Source organism: Aythya marila (assembly GCF_965140915.1).
Source record: "Aythya marila genome assembly, chromosome: 1".
In the NCBI taxonomy this organism is placed as follows: Eukaryota; Metazoa; Chordata; class Aves; order Anseriformes; family Anatidae; genus Aythya; species Aythya marila.
This window is the reverse complement of record NC_139042.1, coordinates 168503685-168530637: the sequence shown is the minus strand read 5'-3', so window position 1 is coordinate 168530637 and position 26953 is coordinate 168503685. Positions and strand designations below refer to the sequence as shown.

Genomic DNA, 26953 nt, shown 5'->3' with positions numbered 1-26953 from the left:
ACTTTATCCTTTACAGTGCTTATATCCCATGAAAGCTTCCAAATGATTTTACATTTGTCCATGTCAATACCCGCTGAAGTGTGGAAATGCACTTGCATTCTGCCCATACGCTGTTGATATTGCTTGTAATAACTTGTTTTAATGTTTGTTAATATGGATACCTGCAGGTGCAAATCCTCCGGCTGTAAACAGTTTATTCTGTGGGTATGGATAAGATGAGAGCAAATAAAGCCTGCCATTTTCAGGGTTTGCCTGGTGCTGTGCAGTTAGGGTATTTCTCATGAGAGGGAATGTTATCTTAGGCTCAAAGAAAGTGTTAAAAAGAAAGACTAATGAAGCTGTTACACTGACATGAATGTCAGCTGGAAGCTAAGCAGGGGAATAGCTTTCTGCATCAGCTGAGAAAAGAGAAGGAAGACCTGTTCAAACAGCGGCGATCTGCTCCACTGTCAGCAAAGGAATAAATCTCTGCAGTCTGTTTATTGTGCTAGGAGCTGAAGGAATGATTGTGGCAAAAATGCTGCAGAATTCTGGCTTCATGTTTGCCTGATTGATTGGCTTTTCAAGACTTAAAGCTTTAGTACAAGTTCAGTTTTGCCAGTGGTGTGACTGCCTTGCTTGCAGCAAATAAGTTTGGAAAGTCTAGTTCAGAAATATTTTTCTTCTTTCGATCTTACCATAAACTGTTGAACCCCATTGCATTTTGTGCTAGTTAGCTTCACAGGGAAATAATCATTCCAATGTTTGGTGTTTTTTTCATAAGGAAGGTTTCTAATCCCATTTTTTCTTAGACATTATCCTGTTATAAAGGAACTTTATTAATCTAATGCTAACCAGCAAGTCAGTATGAATAAATAGGTCAGCGCTAAATAAATTGCTTTATTTTGGGTAACCTGTGTGATGGTGATCCAGATCTAACCATATCTTATCTGGTTATCTTATGGTTTGAAATCATAAACACCTGATCTTTTCATATATTGGAAGTGCCTAATTGGAATTGGAAGGGATTAATTAATAATTATGCAGTTAAGTGTTTTATAATATTTTCATTTTAATATAAACAATTCATATTTTGTTATGTGTTCTGTAAATAATAATCAACATGACCCTGAGTCTTCTTTATCATCTTTGTCTAAGTTTGCATATGTCAGAGTACTTGGATTTTGCAGCTTCTCTCTTAAGCAGCAAAAATCCTCTGTTTGCCAGTTCAGATTCTTTGTGTGTGTATGATCTGCCACTTCTCATCTGCATCTCTACTGGCTGCTGGCTAGGTGGTTAATCACTTTGATCCTTGGTTGTGGCCTTGATCTTTCTCAGATGGGAATCATCAGATAGGAATAATGTTCTAATTGACTCAGCCCTTCTATTTTGCTTTATTCTATTTATAATTGTAATTTGCCTTTGTAATTTTTTTTTTTTTCTAATTCCCATGTTTTACACTGAGATTGGTATGCCCAGAAGGGGGCTGGACTCCCTCTAGCTTTGGGTTGGAGACATTATTGATGGGTAACCAACTCCAACAATTTATATTCTCTGGCAGAAGTAGTTCTAGTTCTGCCCATGGTTTTGTCAGAGGCTAGTTGTGTAAAAGTGCTTGGATACTTCTAGCACATTCATATTTTTTATTTTATTTATTTTTTTTAGTAGATTTAGAGGGTTTTTAAACACATTTGAAATATTTGTTTCTTACATTCAACAGAGCCTTTAATATTTATTTTTTTTAATGGATTTTACTGTATATCCATATGAAAAATTCTGATTTCTTGTTTCCTTATTTTATGGTTTATGGATTTTGCTTTTACTGGCCAAATGGTGTGTCTCTGCTCTGACAAGTTTCTAGCCTGAAGGAACTCTCACTGTTAAAATGGTTGCTGCTGTTATTGATGTAACCTGTTTTTTGTTTTGTTACCTATTTTATACTAGTCAGAGCACAAAATCTCCCATGTGCATCTTTTTTTCTCACTCTTAAGGGTTAGGTACAGCTTTTGAAAAAGTATTATGTGCTTATGTCAGCATAGTGCAAAGATTTGTTGATGATGCACTGACTTGCCTCAGCGCCAAGTTTTAAAGGGTTAAAGGGTGCAGCACCTTACAATACTGTTTAGCATGCAATCTGTTTACCTTGCAAACAGTTTTTCCATTAAGTTTTAAGCTCAGAAGATACTTCCCTGTGTTTCTTTTGCTTCTTTGCCATTAGGGGGAATGGGCTTAAGTTGCGCCAGGGGAGTTTTAGGTTGGATGTTAGGAAGAACTTCTTTACCCAAAGGGTTGTTAGACATTGGAACAGGCTGCCCAGGGAAGTGGTGGAGTCACCATCCCTGGAAGTCTTTAAAAGACGTTTAGATGTAGAGCTTAGGGATATGGTTTAGTGGGGACTGTTAGTGTTATGTCAGAGGTTGGACTCGATCATCTTGAGGTCTCTTCCAACCTAGAAATTCTGTGATTCTGTGATTCTGTGATAAGACACGCATTGAGTAAATGTGTTTTCTTAGTGCTATACTTTGCCATGTTCCCTTTATCACAAGTTATCTGTATTTTCCTTAAACAGATCAGAATTTAGTGCAAACATATTGTGAGTGTGGCAGAACTTATCTCCACCAGACTTCACATTGTGTTTTTGCTGCATTCATAGAAAACATGAAAGTACTGATGTGCCTTTGCCATAATCTTCTTTGTATTGCCATGTACAATCTGCCTCTATTCCCTTCCTCCCTTCCTTCTTTGGACAAGTGGTACTTAGTGGCTACATGTATTTTGTAGGGGACCATTTAGTTGTAAACTCTTGAAGTAATTTGTTTTAAGTCAGTAAGAAACTATCATTTCCCTTTAAAGCTAAATAGTCTTAAAAGATGTTATTAAGGGCATGGGATGGTTACTCCTGGACATGACTAAACCTAGGGAACTTCAGTTTTCAAGATCTCTTCTAAAGTTGAGGAGTTTCAGGGATCCCAGTCTGCAGCTTGGGATATATTTTAGATCCATTTATTTAAAAAAAAAAAAAAAGTTGTGCCTAAAGGGCCTGAGAATATGATTATTTATTTACTTATTTTAATGGAAAAAGTGTTGTTTTCTAGGAAAAAGTGTTTTAAGAGAAGTAATTTTATGTTTTATGATGAAAAGATGATTCATCAGTTGAGGGCAGTGAGGATATTCAAATTTTGTGTTCATTTCTTTTGTCCAGATTTTCTTACTGATATAAAATCTATCATTCTTCATCCTTCACTTTTAAAATGGAGACAATAGCAGTATATTTTCCATGTGTTTTGCCTGTCTCTCTTTAGACAGAAAGCTCTGAGGGTAACAGTCAACCCTTGCTCCTATTTATGTAACTGGCTTAGCACTGTGGAGCCTTGTTATCAGCTGATGGCCTCTAGACAGTGCTAAAATATAAATCAGCAGTTATAACAGTTGCAGATTGTCATTTCAAATGGAATTGCTCTAAGGTAACATCTGTGTGCTTGTAACAGAGCAGTCAGTAGCCAGGTGAATCTGGTCTTGCCGCATAGCTTGTCGAATGTTTTAGGTCACTTGTTAGCACTTTCTTTAAACTTGTGGTCTTCTATAACTCTATACATGTAACTCTTTACATATATATATATACATATATTTATATCCAAGGATGGATAAAATACTATTTATAATATTATTTATGAATGATGTGTGAAGCAAATGCTTTGAGTGAATTGAGTGATGAATGAATTAATGAATGATTTTTTTTTAAATGCCAATACCTTCTCAGTCAAACCAAAAGGACATGGAAACTGGCATAAAACTTTGAGATATGTCTACTGCAGAAGGTTTTTTTTTTGAAGACAAAGCTGTTCTCCCATCATCTTACCACAAGTGTTGTGATACAGAATTTTTATTTTTATGTGTGATGGGTAAATAATGTAAGTCTTTGTGCTTTGTTTCTTAAAGCTATGCTGATTTTTCACCTTCTACAAAGAACTGGGAAGAACTTTACTGCTAATCTCAGCAATTTAGGCACCGAATTCCCCACTATTGTGACTTTTTTCCTCCTGGCTTGAAGTTCTGTAGCAACTCGAATTTATCTCCATCCAGTCTGGCATGGACCCCTCTTCCCTCTGCTTTCTCTTGCTGGCTCTGGCACTGACTTAACAAGGGTGGCCAGGTGGGGAAGCTGGCTGCCTGGATAGTGCATGTTTTGTTGGTGTAGTTAGTCTACTCACCTGGTTGAAATCTGACTGTGAGAGGAAATGAACCCTAGTGCTGACTTATTGGAAGAGTTGAGAATGAATGGCTGTGTAGTAGTAGGATCGTGGCAGTCTTAGTTGGCTTAGCTGGCTATGCAGTGGCACCTGTAATTACATTCACTACACGTTAGTTGTTAACACATTCACTGTCTGTCCCTGAGCCATTTCAACAATACAACACAGATCTTCGAGTGCTCTAAATTAGTCTAATAGCACTGTGGTCAGTGACATAGTATTTTATTTTATGCCAGCTGAGCACTAGTTGGATTTATATGCTAGTGCAGCTCATTAACTTTCCAAAGTATTTTATGATCTCTTCTCAAGTTAGAAATTGTAGCGTGTCTGCATGACAGTTTTGACTCCTGAGGGAATATATTGTTGCTCCTTTGGCTTAAGCAGTCAGCAAACACTTGGATTTGTTCTGTTCAGATGAGAAATTGATGAGGCAACTAGATACTTCTCCCATACAGTCATGCTTATTTGGAAAGAAGATGCACAAAACTCTTTTTACTCTGAAAATACTTGACAATATCTTTGCTTAATCTTCCTCATTTTCTCTCTGTCAGCTGGACTCCAGAAGCTTCTTTTACTTCTTTCTCCTTCAGGTTCATTTGTGCCCAAAGCCTCTTTCCCCCTGTCCTGCAAAAATATTCAGGTACCTCTGTGCTTGCTTTTAGATTCCAGAGAAAACTCTTTCCCAGTAGAAGTCCATCTGTAACTATTTCTTTCATTTATATTTTACTTTTAATGATGACTTCTATTATTTTACCTGGCTTATTAAACCAGTTAAAGCTGTCTTTAATGAGGATGCGGTGATGTTTGTTTACAGTAAAAAAAAAAAAAAGTTTTTCCCAACCTCCAGCAAACGAATGTTTCCTTAGTAAGTATCAGGTCACTGAACTCTTATGGCAAAAAAGAAAACAAAACAAAAAACCATAAAGCTAATAAAATATTTGTGGTTATAACTATATCCAAAAAGGCTCAGAGCAGTGCTGTGTGTGACTGCTCTGAGTTTGGAGGAAAGTCTTCTCCTTACAAAGATGAGCTGTCCCTTCGGTATTCAGTAAGCACATTTCATTGCTGTATAGTCTCTTCTGGGTATTGTCCATGATGAATAATGAATAGGAAATTGAAACAAAGCATTTATTTTTGTCATTTTTCCCCATTATAGAGTTTAACTGTTCACTACACCAGATTTGATATTTCACTCCAGCTGTCTCTCATTCTTTCCTTCACTCATCAGTATATCCTTGCTCAGTTGTAATGTTTATTGTATTTGAACACACAAAATATATGGAGCTATGCACTCAGGTGAAACAATTCATACTGTTTCTTAGTAGAACTTGGCTTGCAGCTTGTTTGCTTCTGTAGAGAAGATGATGTCTAAATGTTAAGTCTTTTGAATTTATCAGATTTGAAAACTCACTTGAGATGCAATGTCAGATTTGCAGAAGTGACCCAGTGAGTTAGCAGGCAAAACTGCTGCATCCAGACATTTGTCTTCTCTATTAAATGTGTAAATATGAACATTTGTCTCTGTAACATAATAAAAACAATACCTGTACCTAAAGTACAGTCAGTGAGCAAATTAAACACAAAAGCAATCTCAATTTATAAAGTAATCATGTCTGTTAGGTACAGTGGAACTGCATGTGCTTTGCAGCTTTCACTTGCTGCAGAAGTATTGCAGATCTTCAAATAAAGACCATAAGACTTATTACCTACCCTTTATATAATTTGTAAGCTGCTGCTCTATTGAAATGTTAGGGCCTGCTGAAACATCTAAGTGCATGTTTAAGGTTAAAGACATCCTTAAAATTTAACGTATGCATAAGTACCTTCCTGAACTGAGATTTTTAAATCACTGTAGTCAGACCCCAGATGTAGCAATGCTGGGCTGAGCCTCTGGGTATAGCCACACAAAGGACTGGAGTGAGTTTGTAGGGGCCTCCCAAGAAGCTGTGCTTCATGTGTAGTCTGCTGGCTTTGAGGAAGGGATTAAAGAACAAACGTTATTCCCAGGGTGGTATTGCTGACACCAGTTGATATGCAGAAACATCTGTTTGCAACAGGAAAGCACTTTGAGCTGCTTGAAACACCTGACAGAGTTACTTTTAATTCTTCTTGAAGTTGGTGGGAAGGGAAACTGTCCTTAATTGTGAAGTGGGTTCCTGTGTTGATACCATTTTACCTAATCCATATTTGTCTGAGAAAACAATGATTTAAGGTTGTCATCTGACCTTGGCTCAATTTCCATATTCTCATTTTGCTCTCAGACTATTCAAACTTCAATACAACTAGGAAAATGGATGAAAGATAGAAAAATCGGAGAAGGTATACACAGTAGCAAAGTAGACGCTATCTTTGGAACATCAGCCACATTCACTTAGAAAAATGCTGTTATGCTGCCAAATTAAAAGAAAGAGAGGTAGATTCAGGTCTTTTGTAGTCCCATAGCCCTATGTGGTGTGATGTAGGTTAAGGCTTTGCATGGGTTTACCTTAGAAAGTGTTTTTGTGTAGTCAAGTGTGTGGAACTGTCCATGGTAGGGGCTGGTTTAAATGGAGGGGTGGGATTCTAGATGCTTCTTCTGCACTTGTCAGCATCCAAGCTAGCCTTGTTGTACCTCGTGCTGTGCCAGAGATAAAAGCAATGGCCACTTCTGAGTAAATTCTATGTCAGGATGCTTACAGGCAGCAAAGAGATATTTTCCTTATGGCACATGTGATATAAGATCCAGCCAGTGCTCCCGCTTCTCATGATCTGAAGTAGTTGTGACCAGAGAACTGGCATTTAAGTATGCCCCTTTCCAGTGCATTGCCTAACAGGGACTTCTTAAGTGATCTGAAAACGCACACTGTAGACAGGGCAGCTGCTGGTGGTGAAAGGTTGCCTTGGAGAAAGTATCCCTAGCCCAGGGCTGGAGCTGGTCATGCCTTGTCTCCTCTGGAAACCTGATTTAAAGCCCCTGTAGTTAAAAGTCATTCCCTTGTGTTCAACAGGTGTCGTGTTAGGTCATTACAGCCCAGTGAGCCATCTGTTCTCACAAGCCTTCCCTTGCTAACAGAGGTACTTTTTATTCCCTCGGAGCAGTATTTCTCTTCCAGTGAGCTGTAACTCCCCCAGGGCATCAGTGAAGGCAGTGGTGGCAGTTGGAGTGGTTTTAAGTCATGGAAAAGATGGATAAAATTTTAAAGAAAATATGGCTTGCAGAATTAATTCAGGGTGTGTAGATCTTGAAAACTGAATCTGTTATCTGTTGGAGTAAACTAATATACAGCATTATCGTGATCAGCAAATTTGTACCTGATGTTGTGGCAGAGATAAAGCAGTGGTCATCACTGTCTAAATTCTTTGTCAGGTTGCTTACAAGCAGCAGAGAGCTATTTTCCTCATGGCACAATTTCCTCACTCTTGCAATAAATAAAAGAATAAAAATATGTCTAGATATCAAACAAGGTGTCACTCTCCTAAGAAGGTAATTCCACTGCAAGAGTGAAGGTTTTTCAAAGGGAATACACAAGCTGAAAAAGAAGGTGACATATAGATGAATGCCTTCAAGAGTAGGCTTTAAATGTACAAGTGGATATTTAATTCTAAAATAACAGGTGGGTTGTAGTGTGTGACACACTTCAGGCCTGCAAGCCTTTTCCTTGTGACATCTTGGTTCTGGCCAAGTCATGAGCTTTCTTAATTCCTCGGGGAAGCAAATGGGCAGGCTTGGGGCACTTCTAGCAAGGTTGTTTGTGCCTTTCCCTAGTGCCAGAGGGAAAGCACCTAGGTTCTTTCCAGTCTTACTTCATCTTTGGTGAATTCCTACAGAGGGAGGAGGTTGGAGAACAGTCCCTTTGCAATTAAATGTTAATTAATTAAATTAAAAGAATAATAGATTTTGACTTTTTTTTTTTTTTCCTGTGGCAAGAATGTTGGATGTATTCCATATTCCTTCTACCTGCAAAGCAAAGCAGAACAGACGAAAGCCTTCAGTTTGACCCAAAATATTTAACAGAATGAAAAACAATGATTGTAGTTTTTTCTTACCATTCTTCATCCCTTTCATCCTTTTCTTTCTTCACATACTTGAATTTTAATGCAAAACAAACCAAAAAAAACAGTTGCATTTTTAAAATGTCAAAATAGAACAGTTCTACTTCTAAACTCCTTCCTTAGTTTATTATGAACTAATATCACTAGTCCTTGGTACATTGGAAACATTTTCTGAGATCATATTCACCAGAAGTAAGGATATTCATCGCGATTTACAGTTTGTACTTGTCAGAATTCACCCATTGTACCTTGTATATAGTTACTAATTCACATTTTTTTTTGAACCTTTATGAAATAATGACATCTTTTTTTTTTTTTTTTTTAATGTTAACTTTCTTTTTGATGAATATTTTTTACCTGCATCAGAGAGAAGAATTTTTCTCATACACAGTAGTTAATAACCTAGCTTTGGCTCTGTGTGATTTGTTCTAAATCTCTTACATATTTCTTAGCATATATCAAAACTGTCCCTCGCTATGGGAAACAGCTCTCATTTTGCAATCACATTTATCTGTTTTGGTGACCTGGCATTACAGATATTTTTAAATTACTTCGACATATTTTTTGTACCAAGTGCTGAAATATTAAAAGATACTACAGAAGCTGTTGCTATATATACAAAATAGTTTTGAAAGTGCAGTTTTTTACAGCAAATACTTTTGACTAAAAACAGAGGAGACCATTGATCACTTATGACAGGTATGTGGAATTTACCATACCAGTTTCAGGAACATTTTATGATTTAGTTGATAATGCTGCCAAAGTCATTCTAAGAACCTGGATTAGGTTACTAATATTTCTTAATTAGTCTTTAAAGATGATGGTATCTTTTTCCATGATGGTATCTGATTATGGTTGTTGTATTGCCATCATTTAAAGTTCCACTTAGCTCAGGGTTTCTTGAAAGGAAAAAGGGGAAATAATACTGTTTTGCTCATGTTAGAAAGGAATGAGAAAATACGCAGTGCAGCAATTTCATTTAGGAACTCTAACTTCTTGCTCTGCTGTTTACAAAAGTGAAAATGATTTCTGGCAAAGTGTGCCGTGTCTCCTGCATCCATGGCTGCACTGTATAAGAAGAATAGCACATTATAAATGAAAGGAAGGTCTGGGCTGTAGGGTTGAAGATGCAGATCTAGCACTTCAGACTGATGGTAGGAAGTATGGTTCCATTCAAGAGATTTATGAGGGGGTGAATTTTTTTTCTTAATAGTCAGAAATTCTGTTGAAAGATTGTTAATTGCAAATAGAGATGGAAAGAAGGAAAAAAATCACACCTCAGAATTTATACAGTTGTTTCACCACGTGAACTTTGGTTTGTCCACATATTTATAGGTATTATGAAAATATAATTCCTACAATGATCATGTACAAAATCTTTCCTATGTTTGCCTCATTTAGACACATGAGGAACAATGTGACATCAGGACAGCACCACTGTAATGAATATGCCTGTTGCCTCAACAGCCCCTGCCTCATCTATCGCGATACTTGGGAGGAGGTTGGTGTAGGCTGTCAGGTGGCTGTGAGACTGTGCCATCTTTTAGTTCCCTCCCTTCCTCTGCCACTGGAGCTGCTATGAGATGCTGAGTGAATTACATAAACTGACACAGTCTCATTTAGTTACTAATCTTGTGTAACTAATTTTCTTAATACCCAAACTAAGACACCTGTGACCAGACTCAAAGCTGTGTAAAGTGTTCACTGCTGCAGTAAGATATAATGGGAACAGTGCTTTAAACATGTGCAATAAAGATATTAAGTATACTTGACACTGAGAAGTGTCAAAATAAGCACCCAGAATTTATCTTTCTTTGTTCTCCATTTTCTTAGATGAAAATATTAATATCACCTAATCTTGCAAAGCCTGTGGAAAAGAGCTTCACTTATACTTGCAAGGTAGTAGCATACTCACAGGTTACTGTGTAAAAAGGGTAATAAAGGGAAATCAAATAACTGTCCATTTTTAAAAGAAGCAAAAGTCATGCAATAAAAGACAGCATTTGATTATATAATCAAGGACTGCAAAAAATGCAGGTATGCAAGAGGAAATGGTTTGTGTGGGTTGACTTATGACAAACATTTTTTAACTTAACTTTGCAGCTGCAGCTTTCTAAATATGTGTTTTGTAGTTATTAATGGCATGAAGAATTATTTCTAGCATTGCCCGTATAGCTCCAAGCCCCAGAGATCCATGAGCACTGATCTTGAGATGCTGTGTAGACACTCGTGGGTACGTGGCTAGATATAAATAGCTAATTCTACTGATTTGGGTGGAAGACAAGATCAGGAACCAAAATTGAGTACATTTACTGTAAGCATCTAACTTTTATCTAAGTCATAGCTGGAAGTAGTCTTCTAAAGGGAGGGTCTAAGTTTCTACTACGGGTTAGGGAGATAAACAGATGCCTTTGATGCTTTCAAGAAGAGGTTTTGCTGGTTTAGTCTTGGTGACCACCCTTACTGTAAAAGCATCATTGTCTGCAAGCCTTCCAGGGCACCTTTCTACTCACAGAATGAAGCTCAAGATGTAAAAAACACCAGACTTTCCCTTTATATCAAGTCTGATATGTCATTCTGATTTACATGTATAGGAATGTGTTTAAGATCTGGTTAAGGGAGCAAAAATACAAAAGAGAGCTGAAGAAATCAGAAAATAATGTTATTTCGAAGTGAATATCCATACTCAGCCTTTTTTTGGTGAGTGGTCCAGATACTTGTGCCATTGCAGTAGGTGATGAATTATGCAGATAAGCTAGAATCATCTTTATCTTGCATAGCAGAACACGTACTACTTTTATTTATATTTAGGTCTGACCCTGCAGAAAATTATCTGTTTGTTTTCTTATTTAAATTAATGTAAAATCAAATTCTCTAGTGTAATGATCAAACAGCCTGTGGGAAAGTATGTAATAATTATGCACTGTTGTTCAGTCCAACATATTTAGTTACAAAGTAATGCAGCTTATCTGCTTTCTGAAATGAAAGCAGTAAACAAGTGAAAAAAAAAAAAGTATGCTAAACACAAATCTTGTGTCTTAATCTTCATTCTGGTTTATCTGCTGAAGCTCCTTGTCAGAGCAGTATCTGAACACTTTACAGTCTTTATTGCTTAATGCTGAGCATATAAGCTAAGGAAATAACACGTTCCCTATTTTATGGACTTGGAGGTAAAACAGGGATGGCCAAGATGAGCCTATACGCATTAAAGGACATTGGCATATAGAAATGAGGGGCTTTGATGTCAAGCTTATATGTACCTGCCCTCAGATAGAGCTCTGGACCAAGCTCCTCATATTGTGATTGAGGGAGACTCCTCAGAAGGTATCACCTGAAACAGCCAGCCAAATGATTAGTGCCACAGGTAGTCCCATGCAGCAGCCCTCTGCTCACCCAGAGGGAATTTGCTGAAGCAAGAGTGAGTCTAAGGTTTCTTCATACATTTTATGTTCAGTGGATATTGGGTGGAAGGCAGAAGCAGACCCAGCTCCCAGGAGGCTGTCTTCCGGTGTGAGTGCCATCACTGCCTGTTTACCTTTCACTCCTTTATTTCTCTTCAAACTCTTTCTGGACAGAATTTTGAATTATTTTCTTAATAATGGGAATCATTAGATATGACAGGTGAAGATTAAACCTGCATACAACCTCTTTTGTTCAGAAAAGCCTATAAAGAGGCATTTATAGTATTTTTTGGAGACATGTAATTTTGAATTAAGGAAGCGGGAGAAGCTAAACTTGGGTCTCTCATAGCTTGGGGCAAACGAATAACTATCATGTGAAGTAGCCAAAGATCTGTTGTAGAAGAGTGTCAGCATCAACTGCATTTTGTGTGGAGCCATCCTGTCATCTGGAAGTGGCTGGCATGCTTTGGGAATGCCTGTTGCCTCAAAGCTTAAAAGGCCTGGGCAACAGAACAGATAATTTCTGAGCTGTGTTCCAGCTTAGGAGTGTTAAGCAATACAGCCCTGTTGGTCTAGGCAGGCAGAGATGCCCTTTACAGGAAAAAATAGAATTATATTCAACATCCCGCTCTACTCTGCGCTGGTGCGGCCTCACCTCGAGTACTGTGTGCAGTTCTGGGCACCACAGTATAAAAAGGACATGAAACTGTTGGAAAGTGTCCAGAGGAGGGCTACGAAGATGGTGAAAGGCCTTGAGGGGAAGACGTACGAGGAACGGCTGAGGTCACTGGGCCTGTTCAGCCTGGAGAAGAGGAGGCTGAGGGGAGACCTCATCGCAGTCTACAACTTCCTCGTAAGGGGTTGTCAGGAGGCAGGAGACCTTTTCTCCATTAACACTAGTGACAGGACCCGCGGGAACGGGGTTAAGCTGAGGCAGGGGAAATTTAGGCTGGACGTCAGGAGGGGGTTCTTCACAGAGAGGGTGGTTGCACACTGGAACAGGCTCCCCAGGGAAGTGGTCACTGCACCGAGCCTGTCTGAATTTAAGAAGAGATTGGACTGTGAACTTAGGCACATGGTCTGAACTTTTGGGTAGACCCGTGCGGTGTCGAGAGTTGGACTTGATGATCCTTAAGGGTCCCTTCCAACTCAGGATATTCTATGATTCTATGATTCTATGATTCTATGATTAGGCAGGTAGCAAATGAAAATTTGTAGCATTGCAGTTTTTGAGCTTTGATACCTGGGCGCCGTCTTAAACACCTTTAAATGCCTTTTCTGCATTTGTCAAAAGGCACACGTTGTAATGCACCACAGTGAGCCTTGATTTTTCTTGTACGTAGTTTTTTATTTTCTTCCCTTCTGTTGTCCTAATCCTTATAATGGACACATTTGGCCACTGTCAAGTTGAATGATTTTTTGCATACCTGGTTGGCTGACTCTTCTTTTTCTAATATGCTGATACAGTCAACTGTGCCAGTAAAGCAATTATGCAAAATTGTGTATAAAGGTTTAATGATACACGACAGTGTTCATCACAAATTTAATTGTGATTCTTACCATCATTTCATAAACTAAAGGTTTCAAGAAGTTTAAATTAGGAACTTTGTGGTTAATCTCTATTTTATTAAAAAATTATAAGTAGTTTAGCAGATAGGAATGTTTAATATACATGACACTGTTAACTTTGGAAGGAAGCAATAAATGGATATAGTGACTTTGAGGTGTTCAGATAATGTTTTATATGCTTTCAGGTGGTGATTATGAGAAGTCTGCTTTATTACATGTCTCATTAGGTTACACAGTGTTATCCATTTTGCCTTACAATCATAACTGTGTATGGCTGATTGTGTACTGGATCTGTAATATGACACAAAGGTATAAATATAAAGATGGACACAGTTAGTAGCAAAGCCCAGCAATGTGTCTGAATGCCCATAAAAACAGATAGTGGTTTAAAACTGAATTGACAGGTGCAGTGCATTGAGGTTCGATATCTGGTTTCCACTTAGGTAACTGAACTGGTTCAGGAAATGAGCAGTAAAGCAATATTTGGTAGTGCTCTCACTGAAGCTGAAAATCCTTTTTTTTTTTTTTTTTTTTTCTGGTTCAGAACAGGGCATGTAGAAACCTTTCCAAACTGAAATTTCCACTTCATGTTTTCTGTTTTCTGCCCTGGTGCATTCTGTGGGACCCCAGGTGGGATTAAATCCTACCACAGGAAGCAGTAGGTCATTATGAAGGGCAGGGAGAGACCTTCTGCCACTGCCACCAGTGACAAAGCACACTCTTCTTCCATCACTAGCCATTAGGCTGCATGTGAAGAGGGAATATGGAAAGTAGCCCCCCTTTCTATGCCTTAACAGTTGTCACAAACTGTATGTCATCTTTGTATATATACATATACATGTATATTATATATATTTAATGCTTCCTTATTGCAAAGGAATACGAGGACAGGGCATAATGAATAACCTTGCGGTGCTTTGCACTACCTTGTTCATCTGGACAGGAGCTGGCCAGCACATTTGGTGCTCCATGCAGGCAGATATGTGAGCAATTCTATACTGAACATAGCAGTCTGTGACTTGTATAAACAGCTTTAACTTACTGCTTGCTGAAAACAGAGGCCTGAAGCAGTCGTGGAGGCTTGGGGAATGTTAATTGTTTGTGTATAAGAATGAGCTTATAAATGGTTGTTTTGCAATGTTTTGTAGCTCGTTGAGGGTAACTGTGTCACTGCCAGAGAAAAGAAAGGAGAACGATCATTTTTTTCTTCACAGTCTACTAATACTTTCAGGGTTCGATGTAATGTGCCTTTAACAAACCGTGAACTTCCTCCTACTGAGCCACTGCATCTTGCCTACATTCAGTGTAGGCAGAGAACCATTATACTAATCCACCCTACCATCATATCTCTAGCAAACACATGTAAGCATTTTCTTTGAATATTTATTTTGATGCAAACAGTGTTAATTCTTTTATTCGGCAACACAAACAAGCAGGAGATTGTGACTTCTCAACTTTTTAACCTGAATTGTGTAAGTTTCATTTTTTTAGCCACAGCATGTTTTGACAAGATGATGACAGCTACATCTTGCTGTAGGGGAATAACCCTGCCACCTCACAACCACCTTAGAGTAGTTCACCTCCGCAGGTAGCAGAACTTTAATACGTAGACACTGGAATGATCAGTCTTTTGCTTTTTTTCTTTAACAGGTACGATTGTATGCAAGGCCTGATGCAATCCGAAGAGGATCAGGGGACTATGCTCTAAATATTACAAGAAGACTAATTGAATTTTATGAAGATTATTTTAAAGTGCCCTATTCCCTGCCAAAATTAGGTAAGATTACCCCTAGAACGTGAAGTTCAATTGGAGCTTGGGACACTGTCAGCTTTTTTAAAGGAAATTTAAGACTGGAATTTTCTAGGTTTCAAGGTAAGGAATGTCTGGGTTAATTTGGAAGGATCAATAAGTAAGGAGTTTTCCTCTTTTCCCTGGAGAGGAAAGGAAGCCAATTTGTCCCCTCTCATATTTGCACTAAAAGGAGCAGAAAGCAGACAGCACTTGGGTAAGTTAGGCAGAAGAACAGTAGGAAGAGAATGCAGCAACTGTAACTACTGATTAGTTTCTTCTTCATCCTTTTTTTTTTTTAATTTATTTTTATTTTTTAATTATTTTTATTTTGGCCTCCCTTTCATTAGAAATTCACTGGGAGACATTTGTTCTGTAATACTTATAACTTGAGGCCTTAGACTTAGATGGGGAACAGAATTGAAAGTATTTGTAGAAATGGGAGCCTCTAACAGCGTAAGGCAGTATTTGTTATGCTAGTTCATGTTGTTTATTAATGATGGCTAACATATGCTTAATTGTATTGTTGCTTACTGAAAGAACTGCCGTGAACTTGTTTTGCTGCTCAAGTGACTTAGTGTTGAAGCTGTCAATTTCTATTATTTTTGAAACAGTTTCCTCTCCTCCTCCCTTTCACCACAATCATTTGTTCTCCTATACGCTTGAATATTTTACACCATATTATTACAGCCTCCCTCCTTAGGGGCATGTTTGATCAAGATCCAGAAAAGCCTATTGCTCAGCAGCGGGAAGAAAGCTTGTATTTGATCAGAAGTGTTAGAGTTGGAACCACAGGTGATCCTCCCAGAAACTCAGGGTCTATTTCATTAAAACCCTTGCCTGCTGAGTAGCATTATTAGTCTTACAACTAACGGTGTAGGAGATAGATAAAGTAATTGATGTTGCTAGATGAGGGTGTCTTATGAATTTTTTATTAGAATGTTGTGGTATTTGTTTCTTGTTCTCTTTAAATGATGGGTTCCAGGCAATGTTCGCTTGGAGGTATATGCAGATGGGTTTATTAAACATGGTACGTGCATCAAATTTCCTGTGTATCTTTCATACCTGGCTTCATGTATGCAAGTTACTCACACTGGAAGTTACAGACTTACTGGTGCCAAAAATTTAAAAGGCAAAAATAATCAAAAACTTTCCTCTGAATGAAAAGAACAGTGGGACTCCGATCATTACTTCAGGTAGTTTACTGTGGATGCCAGGTAACAGCAGGCAGTAGTGGCTGTATCTGTTTCAGAATATCTTTCACAATTACAACATACGGCCTTTCAACTCAACATACTTTATGGGTTATCATTATGCTGTGGCATATCTTTTTAAAATATCTCATTGGAAGTGAGTATGTTCCAGTTTGGATGTCCTTGCACCATATTAGGAGGAATAATCACAAGTAAAAATGTATTTTTTTATCAAGTGTTTGTAGCAAAATTGTGTTAATATGAAGCACAGATTGAAAACTTGAATTATCCTGTAGTGATACTACAGGAAATAGTTTGGTAAGTTTGTTATGCTATAATAAAGTTACATTTATTAAATGTAGATAGAATAAGTAACATTTCAACACTCTCTGTGATGTAAGTATTATTGAAAATTTGCTTTGAATACGAACATAGGTACATTTGTTTCCAGTTCAACAGAACACTAAGATCACCAAGTTTAAGCATATGCTAGTGCCTTTAACCTGAAGGAGTGCTGATTTGTTTTTTTTTTTTACTGGGAAATGGAAAGTTAGGGCCAATAGTCTGGGAGGTGAGGGAATGCACATGGTGAAAATGCGCTGATACAGAAAATATGCCTGTGCTTTGTGAAGCAAAGAACCTTGGGACTGTCACCTGCTACACTTCTATCATCATTGCAAAGCATTGTGTACTTCATTAAGGCTTTTGTCTACAGGGTTGTCCATTTGAACTCTGTATATAGTGGGCGTAGTCGAGGACAGTTAGGTTCAGAGGTGTTGCTATATCAGAGAGACCTGTGTTCATTTGTTCACGTGTCATTAAGGTCCCTTTCCACAGACATTTGGCATCATCTGATGTTGTAGTAAGTCAGCTAGGGTGCTGTACAGGAACCACTTGGTCCTGACAGTTTTGTCTACTTGACTGTCTTCTGGCCAGGCTTTTTTGCTTTACTTATTTGCAGTCAGATGTTTGTAGTTGCTGTCGCCTGTTGTGGGCTTCTCTGACTTCTTGGCAGCCTTTGTTATGGTTGGGAACTGTGGAGAATGTGGGGGAACCATTTTTCCACCTAGTGACTAGCATTTTTTGGACTTAGATGGCCTGTGCTGGCTTCTGAATGTACTGGAACAGTAGATTTGTTTGCCAATTGATGTGAATTATGGTAATGAATGTGAATTGGGGATTTTTCTCATTTGAATAACCAATTTCCACAGTTAAAAGTTCTACTTAGCTTGTAGATATGTGCTCTTTTTTTCCACATCATACTCTGAACTGGAAGGTGCTTGTGTAGGGTTTTAAACTAATAATTCTCATATGAATTTCATTTCTGAAAAATAAGTCAGTTCTTTAAAAAACAGATTTCTCCAAGACTATAATATCATTATAAACACTACTTAAAATGAGAGGTGGATAAGGCATTGGGCTTTGCTTAATTCTGAAAAGATATGCGGTAGGGTTTTTAATTGTGTTTCTATGGCTGGTGAATATAAAATACATTTCTGTATTTGTGTCACATATTTAATTTTAATCCGGTTTGCAATACACAAAGCATTTTCTTAATGTGTAGAGCTTTTTCTTACAAGGATCTTTGAGATTGGAATAGTTTCCCTGTGGGGAATGATTAGGTAAGCAAGAGCTTTTCACACTTGGACAGTTGTGACTCTTTAAGCTGTGAATGATATGGGGTGGAGGGGCTGACTGTCTCTTGCAACCAAGAATAAAGGGCCATACAATGAGGCTGGCAGGAGACAGGTGCAGAGACCACAAAAAGATTGCAGTTACTGTGGCTGGTGGTAGATTTGTGAAACTCATCAGAAGAGATTGTAGATGCAATCCAGAGGTCCAAATGGAGGCATGGACCAGTATTTGGAAAGAAGCTCCATTGGAGAACATCCCCTGGTCTGAAAACAGAAGCTGAGAAATGCTCAAGAGAGTGCTATACATACTTCCCTGGTCTTTCTCTTTCATTAGCATCTGCTTATGGCTGCTGCTGGAAAGGAGCATACTGATCTGGCTAGTCCTTTTGACTGAACAGGCAGAGCTATCCCTATATTTATAGCATTCCAGAAAGAGTGAAGTGTTTCTACTAAAATGCTACAGAATTTCTTTTACAGAATGTTTCATATACTGGAACTAAGAAACTTTATACAGGTCCAGTTATGAAGGACTGACAAAACGTTGCATGTGCTGCATAAACAAGCTACCCAGGTGAAGATTTTTGGATTTCTGGGATATATTTTTTTTCCCTCTAATGGCACTGTAGGATTGCAATGTTAGTGGGATGCATTTGCCGCTTCTCTGAAAACTCATTTTAAAACTCACTTTCTTTTATTCTGAGTACTGTATTTAGACACCCATGTAATTAGCATAGCAATTATGTATTAAATGTGTAAAGAGACATAGGCCTCTCAAGGGTTAGAGGCATGGTACCTAACTCAAAGACGTGCTAGGAATCATTTAACTGTAGTCATCCAACGTTCAGCTGGGATGTCTAAATTAGCTAGCCTGCTGCCCTAGATGTGTTCCTTACATCATCAGCAGAGGGGAGATCTTCCTGAGGATGGTTCAAATCTTATGTGGGCAGACTCTCCCACTGAAGCTGCCTAAGTAACAGAAAGAAAGTTTTATTACCCCTGAGCTCAACTTAAGTGTGAGCAGTAACATTAAATTTTCACAATGTGCAGACCTGGGAAAGAGAAGTATCTAAGGCAATTCAGTGATGGAGAGCTGTGAATAGGGTTTGTAGGGTTGGGGACAACCTTAGGCTTTGCAGAAAGCTTTTTATTTTCCCCTTTGAAATTGTCGTGAAATGTAGAAAGATGAACAACTGATGAATCCACTTTTATGTATATGTTACAGAAAGGCTGGGTGAAAGTGAATCCCCTTGCTGTTTTGTCTTGAGGCCTGTAGAGATGAATCAATATTTAATATATGAATATTATAATGTGTGTGAACATTATAGTGTTAAAATATATCTTAAGAAATATTTTTTTTTTCTGGACCTTTGAAAATCTCTTTCTCTAAAGAATTGCTGCACAGAAACTTTGGGGTTGCATTTGACACATTTTATTTTTTTCAGGTGTGTTCAAGGTATTAATTACTTTGTGCAAAAATAAGCTCTTGTTTTCATTATGCAGCATGAAACACTTTAAAGTTTTCAATGCAATCTCAGAAAGTGATTTTCCAAGAGATTCAGTGAATGTGCTGTACAAAGGAAGACAAGATTGGATCATTAACACTTGCTCTTTGAATATTTTTGAAGAACAGGGTTCAGTTTTTAAAGTGTCATACAAGAGTTTAAAATGTTTTCTGCAATATAAAAAAAAAATGCTTAACCATATAAAGAAAAGGTTCAAAGGGGAACTGTTCTGATTTTTAAAGAAAATTCATGTACATGTGCTCTTTTCCCTGATTCCCTAACCAACCAAGATAGCTTGTTTTTCTTTCTCCATCTATAACATGAAAGCGCTATGTAGTACTTTTCTGGTCTTGTCTTTAGAGTGTTTGAAAATGATTGTCAGCAGTTTGTTTGGTTGCCTCTTGATTAAGAGGTTGCCAACCAAAGAATTTAAGAAATGCTGATCTGATCTGACCTCCAGCATGCTGAGGGCTTGTAGAGTTTCATAGCACTCTTACGACATCATGGCTATAGTTTAGATCTGAGTGATACACAATCTTTTTGAAAGACGTTCAGTCTCTTCCACTGTAAGAGAATCCATCACACCTCTGTAGGAGAGAGGGAAAGGAACATTTGGTGGTTTTACTCAGCTGGGCAGCTGAGCTCCACCACAACCGCTCTCTCACTCTCCCTCCTCAGAGGAAAAGGGGGGAGAAATATGATGAAAATGGCTCAAGGGTTGAGATAAGGACAGGGAGATCATGCAACAATTATCATAATGGGCAAAACAGACTCAACATATGGAGATTAATATAATTTATTACCTATTACTAGCAAACTTGAGCAGTGAGAAACTAAAAAAAAACAAAAAACTAAATAAAAACACCTTCTCCCTATCCACCCTCTTCTAACTCCTCCCCCTGAGCATAGGAGGGGAATGGGGAATGGGGACTGTGGCCAGTCCCTTATGCTATGTCTCCACCACTCCTTCACCGTCACTCTCTGCCCCTGCTCCACGTGGGGTCCTTCCTGAATTGATCCTGTGGGGATCAATTCCATTTCAATGCCCACAGGCAGCAGCTCTTCAAGCACTGCTCCCACACGGCTCCGTACCACGGGGTCCATCCCCCAGGAGCAAACTGCTCCGGCACGAGTCCTCCATGAGTGGCAGCTCCCCCCATACTCCCTGCTCCTGCATGGGCTCCTCTCCACGGGATGCCCATGTTTAGGCAGCAGAACTGAAACCTACTATATTCGTTGATCACCTGTGTGGAACACATTTGGTGGCTCTGCACACATTTGGGTTGGTACAGTGCATTTGTACGCAGAATAAACTGTCACTTTTACCCTGACCTTTGTAGCTTCTGTTTTGAGTTTTTATTATTTTTTTTTTTAACATTTTTAAACTCAGAGCACTTCAAAACAGCAACTGGTTGGGGCTACAGAGCAAAAAAATTGTGCTCCAGCCTTAGCAAAAGGTACTGAAATAGTGCTTTGAAATATGAAAAGGTGCTGCGAGTTACCAAGCTGAAGCTAACAATGTTAGCTTCATAGCTAACATTGTCATGTTAGCTATGACATGACATATGTCCATAGTATAATGTTAAGAAAGAAAAGAAAAAATATTCACATAGGACTTTGTCTTAACGTATTGTGGTAAAATATGTTAAATGGTAAGCCAATGCATTCTAGTAGTTAGTACAATAAGGACCATAATGGGCATAGTAACTGGTTTGGAAGTTTATTAAGGAGAAGCTGGTCTCTGGTGACTTGGCATGATGCAAGCTTGAGTTTGATATTGTTTGCAACAGTCAAGACAAGTTATGTGTAGAAATAAAGCAGCTTTATATAGAATAAGATGAATAGAGTCTGGTGGAAATAATCCTCTTCGGAGTGAAATGTTTTCTTTTTGTTATGTAGGTATTGCCTTCCCATCTTAATTAGAACATGAATAGAAGCCAAACCTCTCAAACAAGGAAAATTCTCAGATTAGCAGCATTACTGCCAGTAATGCTGTTCAGTTAGCCCCAAATAAAAAGAAGGTGACCAAATCTGACAGTAACCCCATTGGCTACTTAACTAAATCAGCTTGTGACATCAGTTGGCTTTTAAATGATTAATTAAAAATAATAAGAGGGTGATGCTGTTATGAGATTGCAACAGAATGTGGCATTGTAAGAGATGTCATGGAAATGCCAGGGCTTTTTTCGAGCCATGAGAATACCTCCTGCTCCATCCTTCATCCTTTAAAGAGTATTTTTCCTAATTTTCTAATAAATAAGTCATTTGAGCAGTTGACACCAATGTAGAAGTGGATGCATTGAATTGTAGACATCAAAAAACAGCATCTACTCCAATTTCTTTACCGTGTGAGAAATGTAGATGCCTTCAGAAAAGAAGATACATTTTATCAATAGTTAGGAAAAATGAATCATCCCTGCAGAGGTACCAGTGAAGGTATCTCTGCTAACCGTGGAGAGGAGACTAATTTGGCTGGTTTAAATTTGATGTCTGAGTTTTAGGTGGCTGAAAGATGGGATGAATCTCTGTGTAGAAGTTTTAAAGTGTAAAAAGGTCTTTGACAGACACAGAAACTAAGCGAAAATGATGGGATTCACCAGGAAAATGTGTGAACTTCCACTTGGTAAGAGAGGGTTAAATGCCTAAAAACCCATGAATCCAAAATATGTTTTAGATAGCCATGGCTAAAGCAGTTTTCATTATAGCTCTTTTCACTCTGCTGCAGCAGAGCTGTCATCCATGATTGTCTTCTCCAGGGCTGCTAGTGATTGTCTGTTAATTTAACTATACTGTTCTTGACAAGAAATAATGTTCACTTATGAATATCACATTTTGAAGGGTAGTAGAGATTTCAACTGTAAAATAATCTTGTTGTAACGGGAACCCTCTTGACCATGTCAAACTTTTTGAACTTTTTTTTTTTTTTTTTTTTTTTTTAAATGAGAGGCTGCTGAAGATTGTTAACAATCTGTTAGATCTGAGAGTTGAGAGAGTTCATCAGACTTTAACCTGCAACTAAAACTTTTTTCACTAGCAACTTTGTCTTAAATAAGCATATGTAGGAAAGCAGCTTAGGTCTTGGCCAACAGTGAGGCATTGGGAACCTTAGTTTTTATAACGGGATAGGGGCTATATGTCATTAAGATATAGGGAAGGGTACTTTCCAGGCAGGGCATGGCACTGTGAGATCAGAGCTGTGTAGAGGAAAAACAAGTGTGGAAGGGTTTGGAAGAAATAGAAAATGACATCACAGTGATATCAAATGTGATAGATTTAGATGGCATTTATGAAGGTATACATATGTGAATCCTTGGTCAGTATGTAGGAAGATTGGATTGCAGTAGGAAGTGCTAAACTAGGATTTTCCCTTTAAAAATCATAGCTAGAATATTTAGTTTGGATAGAAGTAGGTAGTGTGGTTGGTCTAAATCAGTTAACTAGAACGCTGAGGAGAATGTAGTTTTTTTTTTTTTTTTTTTTTTTTTTTTTTTTTTTTTTCTCAGAAATAAACAGGTTTGAGAGGTAGAAACCTGATGGTCTTTTTATGTGCAACATGGTACAGAAGTGTTATACAATCTGTTCACGTATATTGTCTGTTGATGGAAAAGGGAAATGACTGTTGTTGCCCTAATCATATAGTTCACCTCTGCAATCTTCCACAGTGAACGGTACTTAAACAGAACCTTCAAGATAGCTGTGTACCCATAACACAATAATAGTATAACACAACTAACAGAGTAACAGCAACATGTTTCTAGTGACACTATTTGAGTAAAATGAAAGTTTCATTAGGTCTTACTCCACTTTTTGTATTTTTGAATGTATCTGGTTCATATTTATAATCATGTGACAACTTTTAAATAAAGATAATTTCAATTTCATTTCAGGAAACTTCTACTTTACATATAAATGAGCAGTTACAAATGTGGGGAAAAAGCAAGGGTGCTAGGCTGAATTCTGACAGGCTGGGGTTTTCCTGTACTATATGTGAAGCAGAGGCTTTCCTGCATCAGGAATGAAACTCAATAATATCAAGGCATTGTGCTGAGGGGAAAAAAAGGTGAAAAAAATATGGCAGGTTAGGGTGCTGCTTCATCCTGGTCCACATCCAGCACCAACATGGCTCAGTCAGACATTTTTAATATCTGCAGTCTGAGTGCAAGACAATTTTTTATTTTATTTTATTTTATTTTAATTTTATTTTATTTTATTTTATTTTATTTTATTTTATTTTATTGCTAAGGCTTTTTGTTGTGAATTGACTGAAATGGGTAGTTGTGCCTACTGAAGCAGCAATGCATTTCAGTGGTAGTGTCTTTCCATTCAACATTGTGGCAAAGGTTATTTGGCCTCTTGCATTTCATTTGAAACGTAAAGAAGACCAACTTTCAGGCCAGACTCAGAAACAAGTTCAAATGAGTCTAAAATGAGTTATAAATGGTTGCAATGGACTTTTTCTTTCAGTCTTGCCTAAAGATGTGTTCTGTATTTGCTTTAGCTCTGCCTAGTGTTACGCTTGCTGAACACTGTAGATTGCTGCACTGGAAGAGTTAATGTCGTGCAAAAACCTGTTTAGAAGCACAATTTTATTTAGCTTGAAACTCACAGAGCAATGCCTACTTAGCTTATTTTCTTGGTCCAAGCAGGCTAGAGAGTCTTAAAGGACTTTTCTGTTGGCTTTTCCTCTCACTTCCAGCACTTCGAGCTGTTATGGTTTGCTCTGCCATCCTTCTCCTAGGTTCGTCTGAGATTTGAAGAGTCATTAGCTGTGTCTTTTAGGGTGCTGTGTTTTAGGGTGCTTTGTTTTAGAGGAGCTCTGTAAGTTCTATTGCATATTCAGACGGTCTGAGTGGCTGGAATGACAACTTCAGTGGAGAAAGACTGAAAGATAAGATCAAAAGGAGATTTTGTCAATAATTGAACTGTATTCCTTTTTCAGAGATAACTATTGGTTTTGCAGCAATTTTGAAAACACTGCCATCATATTTATGCTGATTAGGGCTTGTAAGAATGTGTAATTTTAATTATTATTATTATTTTTTAAATCAATATAATCAATAAATGGAAATAGTAAACAAGCGGTTTTGTGGTGGTGGTTTTGCTTGTTTGCTTACTTGCTTGCTTGTGTGTGTGTGTTGTATTGGGGAAGCGTTCCTGGTTCCTCTCCAGCTTTTCAGTGTCAGGATTGTGCTTCTTTGGGATAGTTCACTATGCTCTCCATATGTGCTACTGTGACAAAATTTGTTTTCCATTAAATGCTGGTTTGAACGCACCAAATATATCACTTTGAGAAACAGAAGTTTCACTAGGTAGAACTGATGAGAAAACACTTTGCCTACCGACTCACTTAAACTGATTTGTGTTTGCTTTTGTTTATTTTCTTATGTTTACCTTTAAATTTGTAGTTGTATTTAAGAATTTTAACCTCATTTGTGCTTAGTGTAACACCAAGGTCAGGACAATTCCTTAACTGTTCTACCAAGAACAATCATTCTTCACTGAGGGTCCTTTGTGCTAAAAAGAGAATAGATGAGGGTACGACCAAAAAATCTATACAATTAAAATTTTAATTTCATAATAAATCTGAGACTTAAGAGTTATACATTACTGGTACAGTAAGAGTTACAAAGTATAACCACTTACTGATAATGTCCTGAATATTAGAAATAGTTAAAAGTCTGTATGCAGATGTATAAAATGAGCTTTCACATCTATCTTCTGTGCCATAAAAAAAAACACAGATACAGACATAAAGCAGATATTTTCATATATCATCAAAGAGCATGAGGAGTTTCTTTCAGGAGATTATGACAGTGTCTTGGAAAAGATTATAACACATTAAAGTGGGACTTAAATAGGCCAGAGATTTCTGTCTGTACAAAAGATGTGAAGAATTGTATAACTACAGAGCTGAATAAACCTATTGCTGCTGCCTAGTTTCTGTTGGCTTAGTTATAAACCTTCCACCTGTACTAGGTAGTTTCTGTAAGCTACTGAAATTCAAAGGGATGTATGTGCTCACCTTTTATTGCTTTTGCTAAGGATATTGTAACTGAAAAGATATCCTAACACAATCAATTATGCTACGTTTGCAGTACCTTGCCTGAAGCAACTTCATTTTTGGATTAAGAAGCCAATGATTTTCAGTGTAAAGATGAAAATATTAAGATGGCTGAACAACTTTCATTAAAACAAGTGAATTGTCACTGTAGATACTTTCATTTTATGCATGCTGGCAAGCATGTTAAAATGGTATATGTACATTAAAAGAATCACTTAAAAAATGGTGCAGAAATCTCTGGCAGATATGCTAAACTTGCTTTCCCTGTTCTCCCTTGCTGTATATAAATTTTTCCTTTCTTTGCATCTAATTTATTTAAATGCCATCTGCTTGTGTATTTAAAACATAACATTTCCAGATTCAGGATCAGTTCTCTGAAGGCTGCATTTTCCTTCCCTCTCTGATTCTTATCAGCAACACTTTCTAGCAAAGCTGTCCTCATGAAGGTATATATTTGTCATAGTGATAGCACACTTCAGAAAGTGTATTAAGCTAAACCAACTCCCACTGTCCAACTCAAAAATATGTTCCTTGTCATATGCTACTCCTCACTGAAATTAAACTTGGAAAATATTTTAGACTGGAGAGACCTAGTCACTTTTTCTCATGACTTTTTCAACTTTGGCATGGCTGTGTGTAGTTGTCCTGTTCTACAGTAATGGATGGTCGGATTCCAGAGCAGGTGGGAGGCAGAGGTAAGGGGAAAGTTACACAAAGGCACAAGAAGGAGAAAAACTTAAAAAAAAAAAAAAAAAAAAAGGATTCTAGAAACCCCTATCATAAATGTCTGCAGCTACTACTGCTGTCTCTTTGGTGGTGTAGATAAAGCTTCTGAAACTATCTCAGAATAGTTCATGAGTCTGTGGCTTTGTCACTGTTCCCTCAGCTCAGGAGTGATAGGCAACTTGTTAGCTGGAGCTGATCATAGCAGAAGAGCTCCTATGTGCATTTTATTCAGCAGGTGGTTTGGTCTGTCACCACCAATATTATGATATTAGCTACAGACAGGTTTCCTTTGAGAGTCGTGATGTAAAAGCACAGGTACATTGACAGAACATTAATTGCATGTGGCCAGATTTATTATGTGACCCCTAAAACAGTAATAGAAGTCAGTGGTTGAGTTTCTCATATGAAATTATGTGAGACATTTCCATAGTTGTAATCACTGCTGTTTGTTTACACATAATGCGTCTCAGAAATGGAGGAGTACAGTGGCTCAGTTGTACTGTTTAGAGATGCAACAGAAAGCCAGAGTGTTGAGAGGTGAAGGCAGTCAGATGTTTTGTTGATCAGACCTGTATAAAGTACTCACTTGTAGGGTAGGATTTAAGAATATATTGAAAGAAAAGAAACATAAGGCAGTTGGAATTTGCATCCTTTCATAATTAAGTATTGATTATTCAGTTTCACGTGAGGGAAATAAATGTGACTCCAATAGTACCTACTTTAAAATTAGTTAGTGTTTTTCTTTATAGGGTGCTAATTCTCAGGTGTGGAAATACATAAAGCTTCATGAGATTGCCAGAATTGTAACTTAGACACA

The 26953-nt window shown here is 37.8% G+C and overlaps 1 protein-coding gene across 1 annotated transcript in view; it reads left to right on the top strand.

Moving 5' to 3' along the window:
• TRHDE (thyrotropin releasing hormone degrading enzyme) overlaps positions 1–26953 on the top strand; it is a gene marked incomplete at its 3' end in the record, with an annotated part of 202467 nt that overhangs the window by 25028 nt on the left and 150486 nt on the right. The window contains exon 3 of the mRNA XM_082784741.1: positions 14882–15008. Within this exon, the coding sequence (XP_082640867.1) occupies positions 14882–15008 (127 nt within the window). The remainder of the gene's footprint in view (positions 1–14881; positions 15009–26953) is intronic.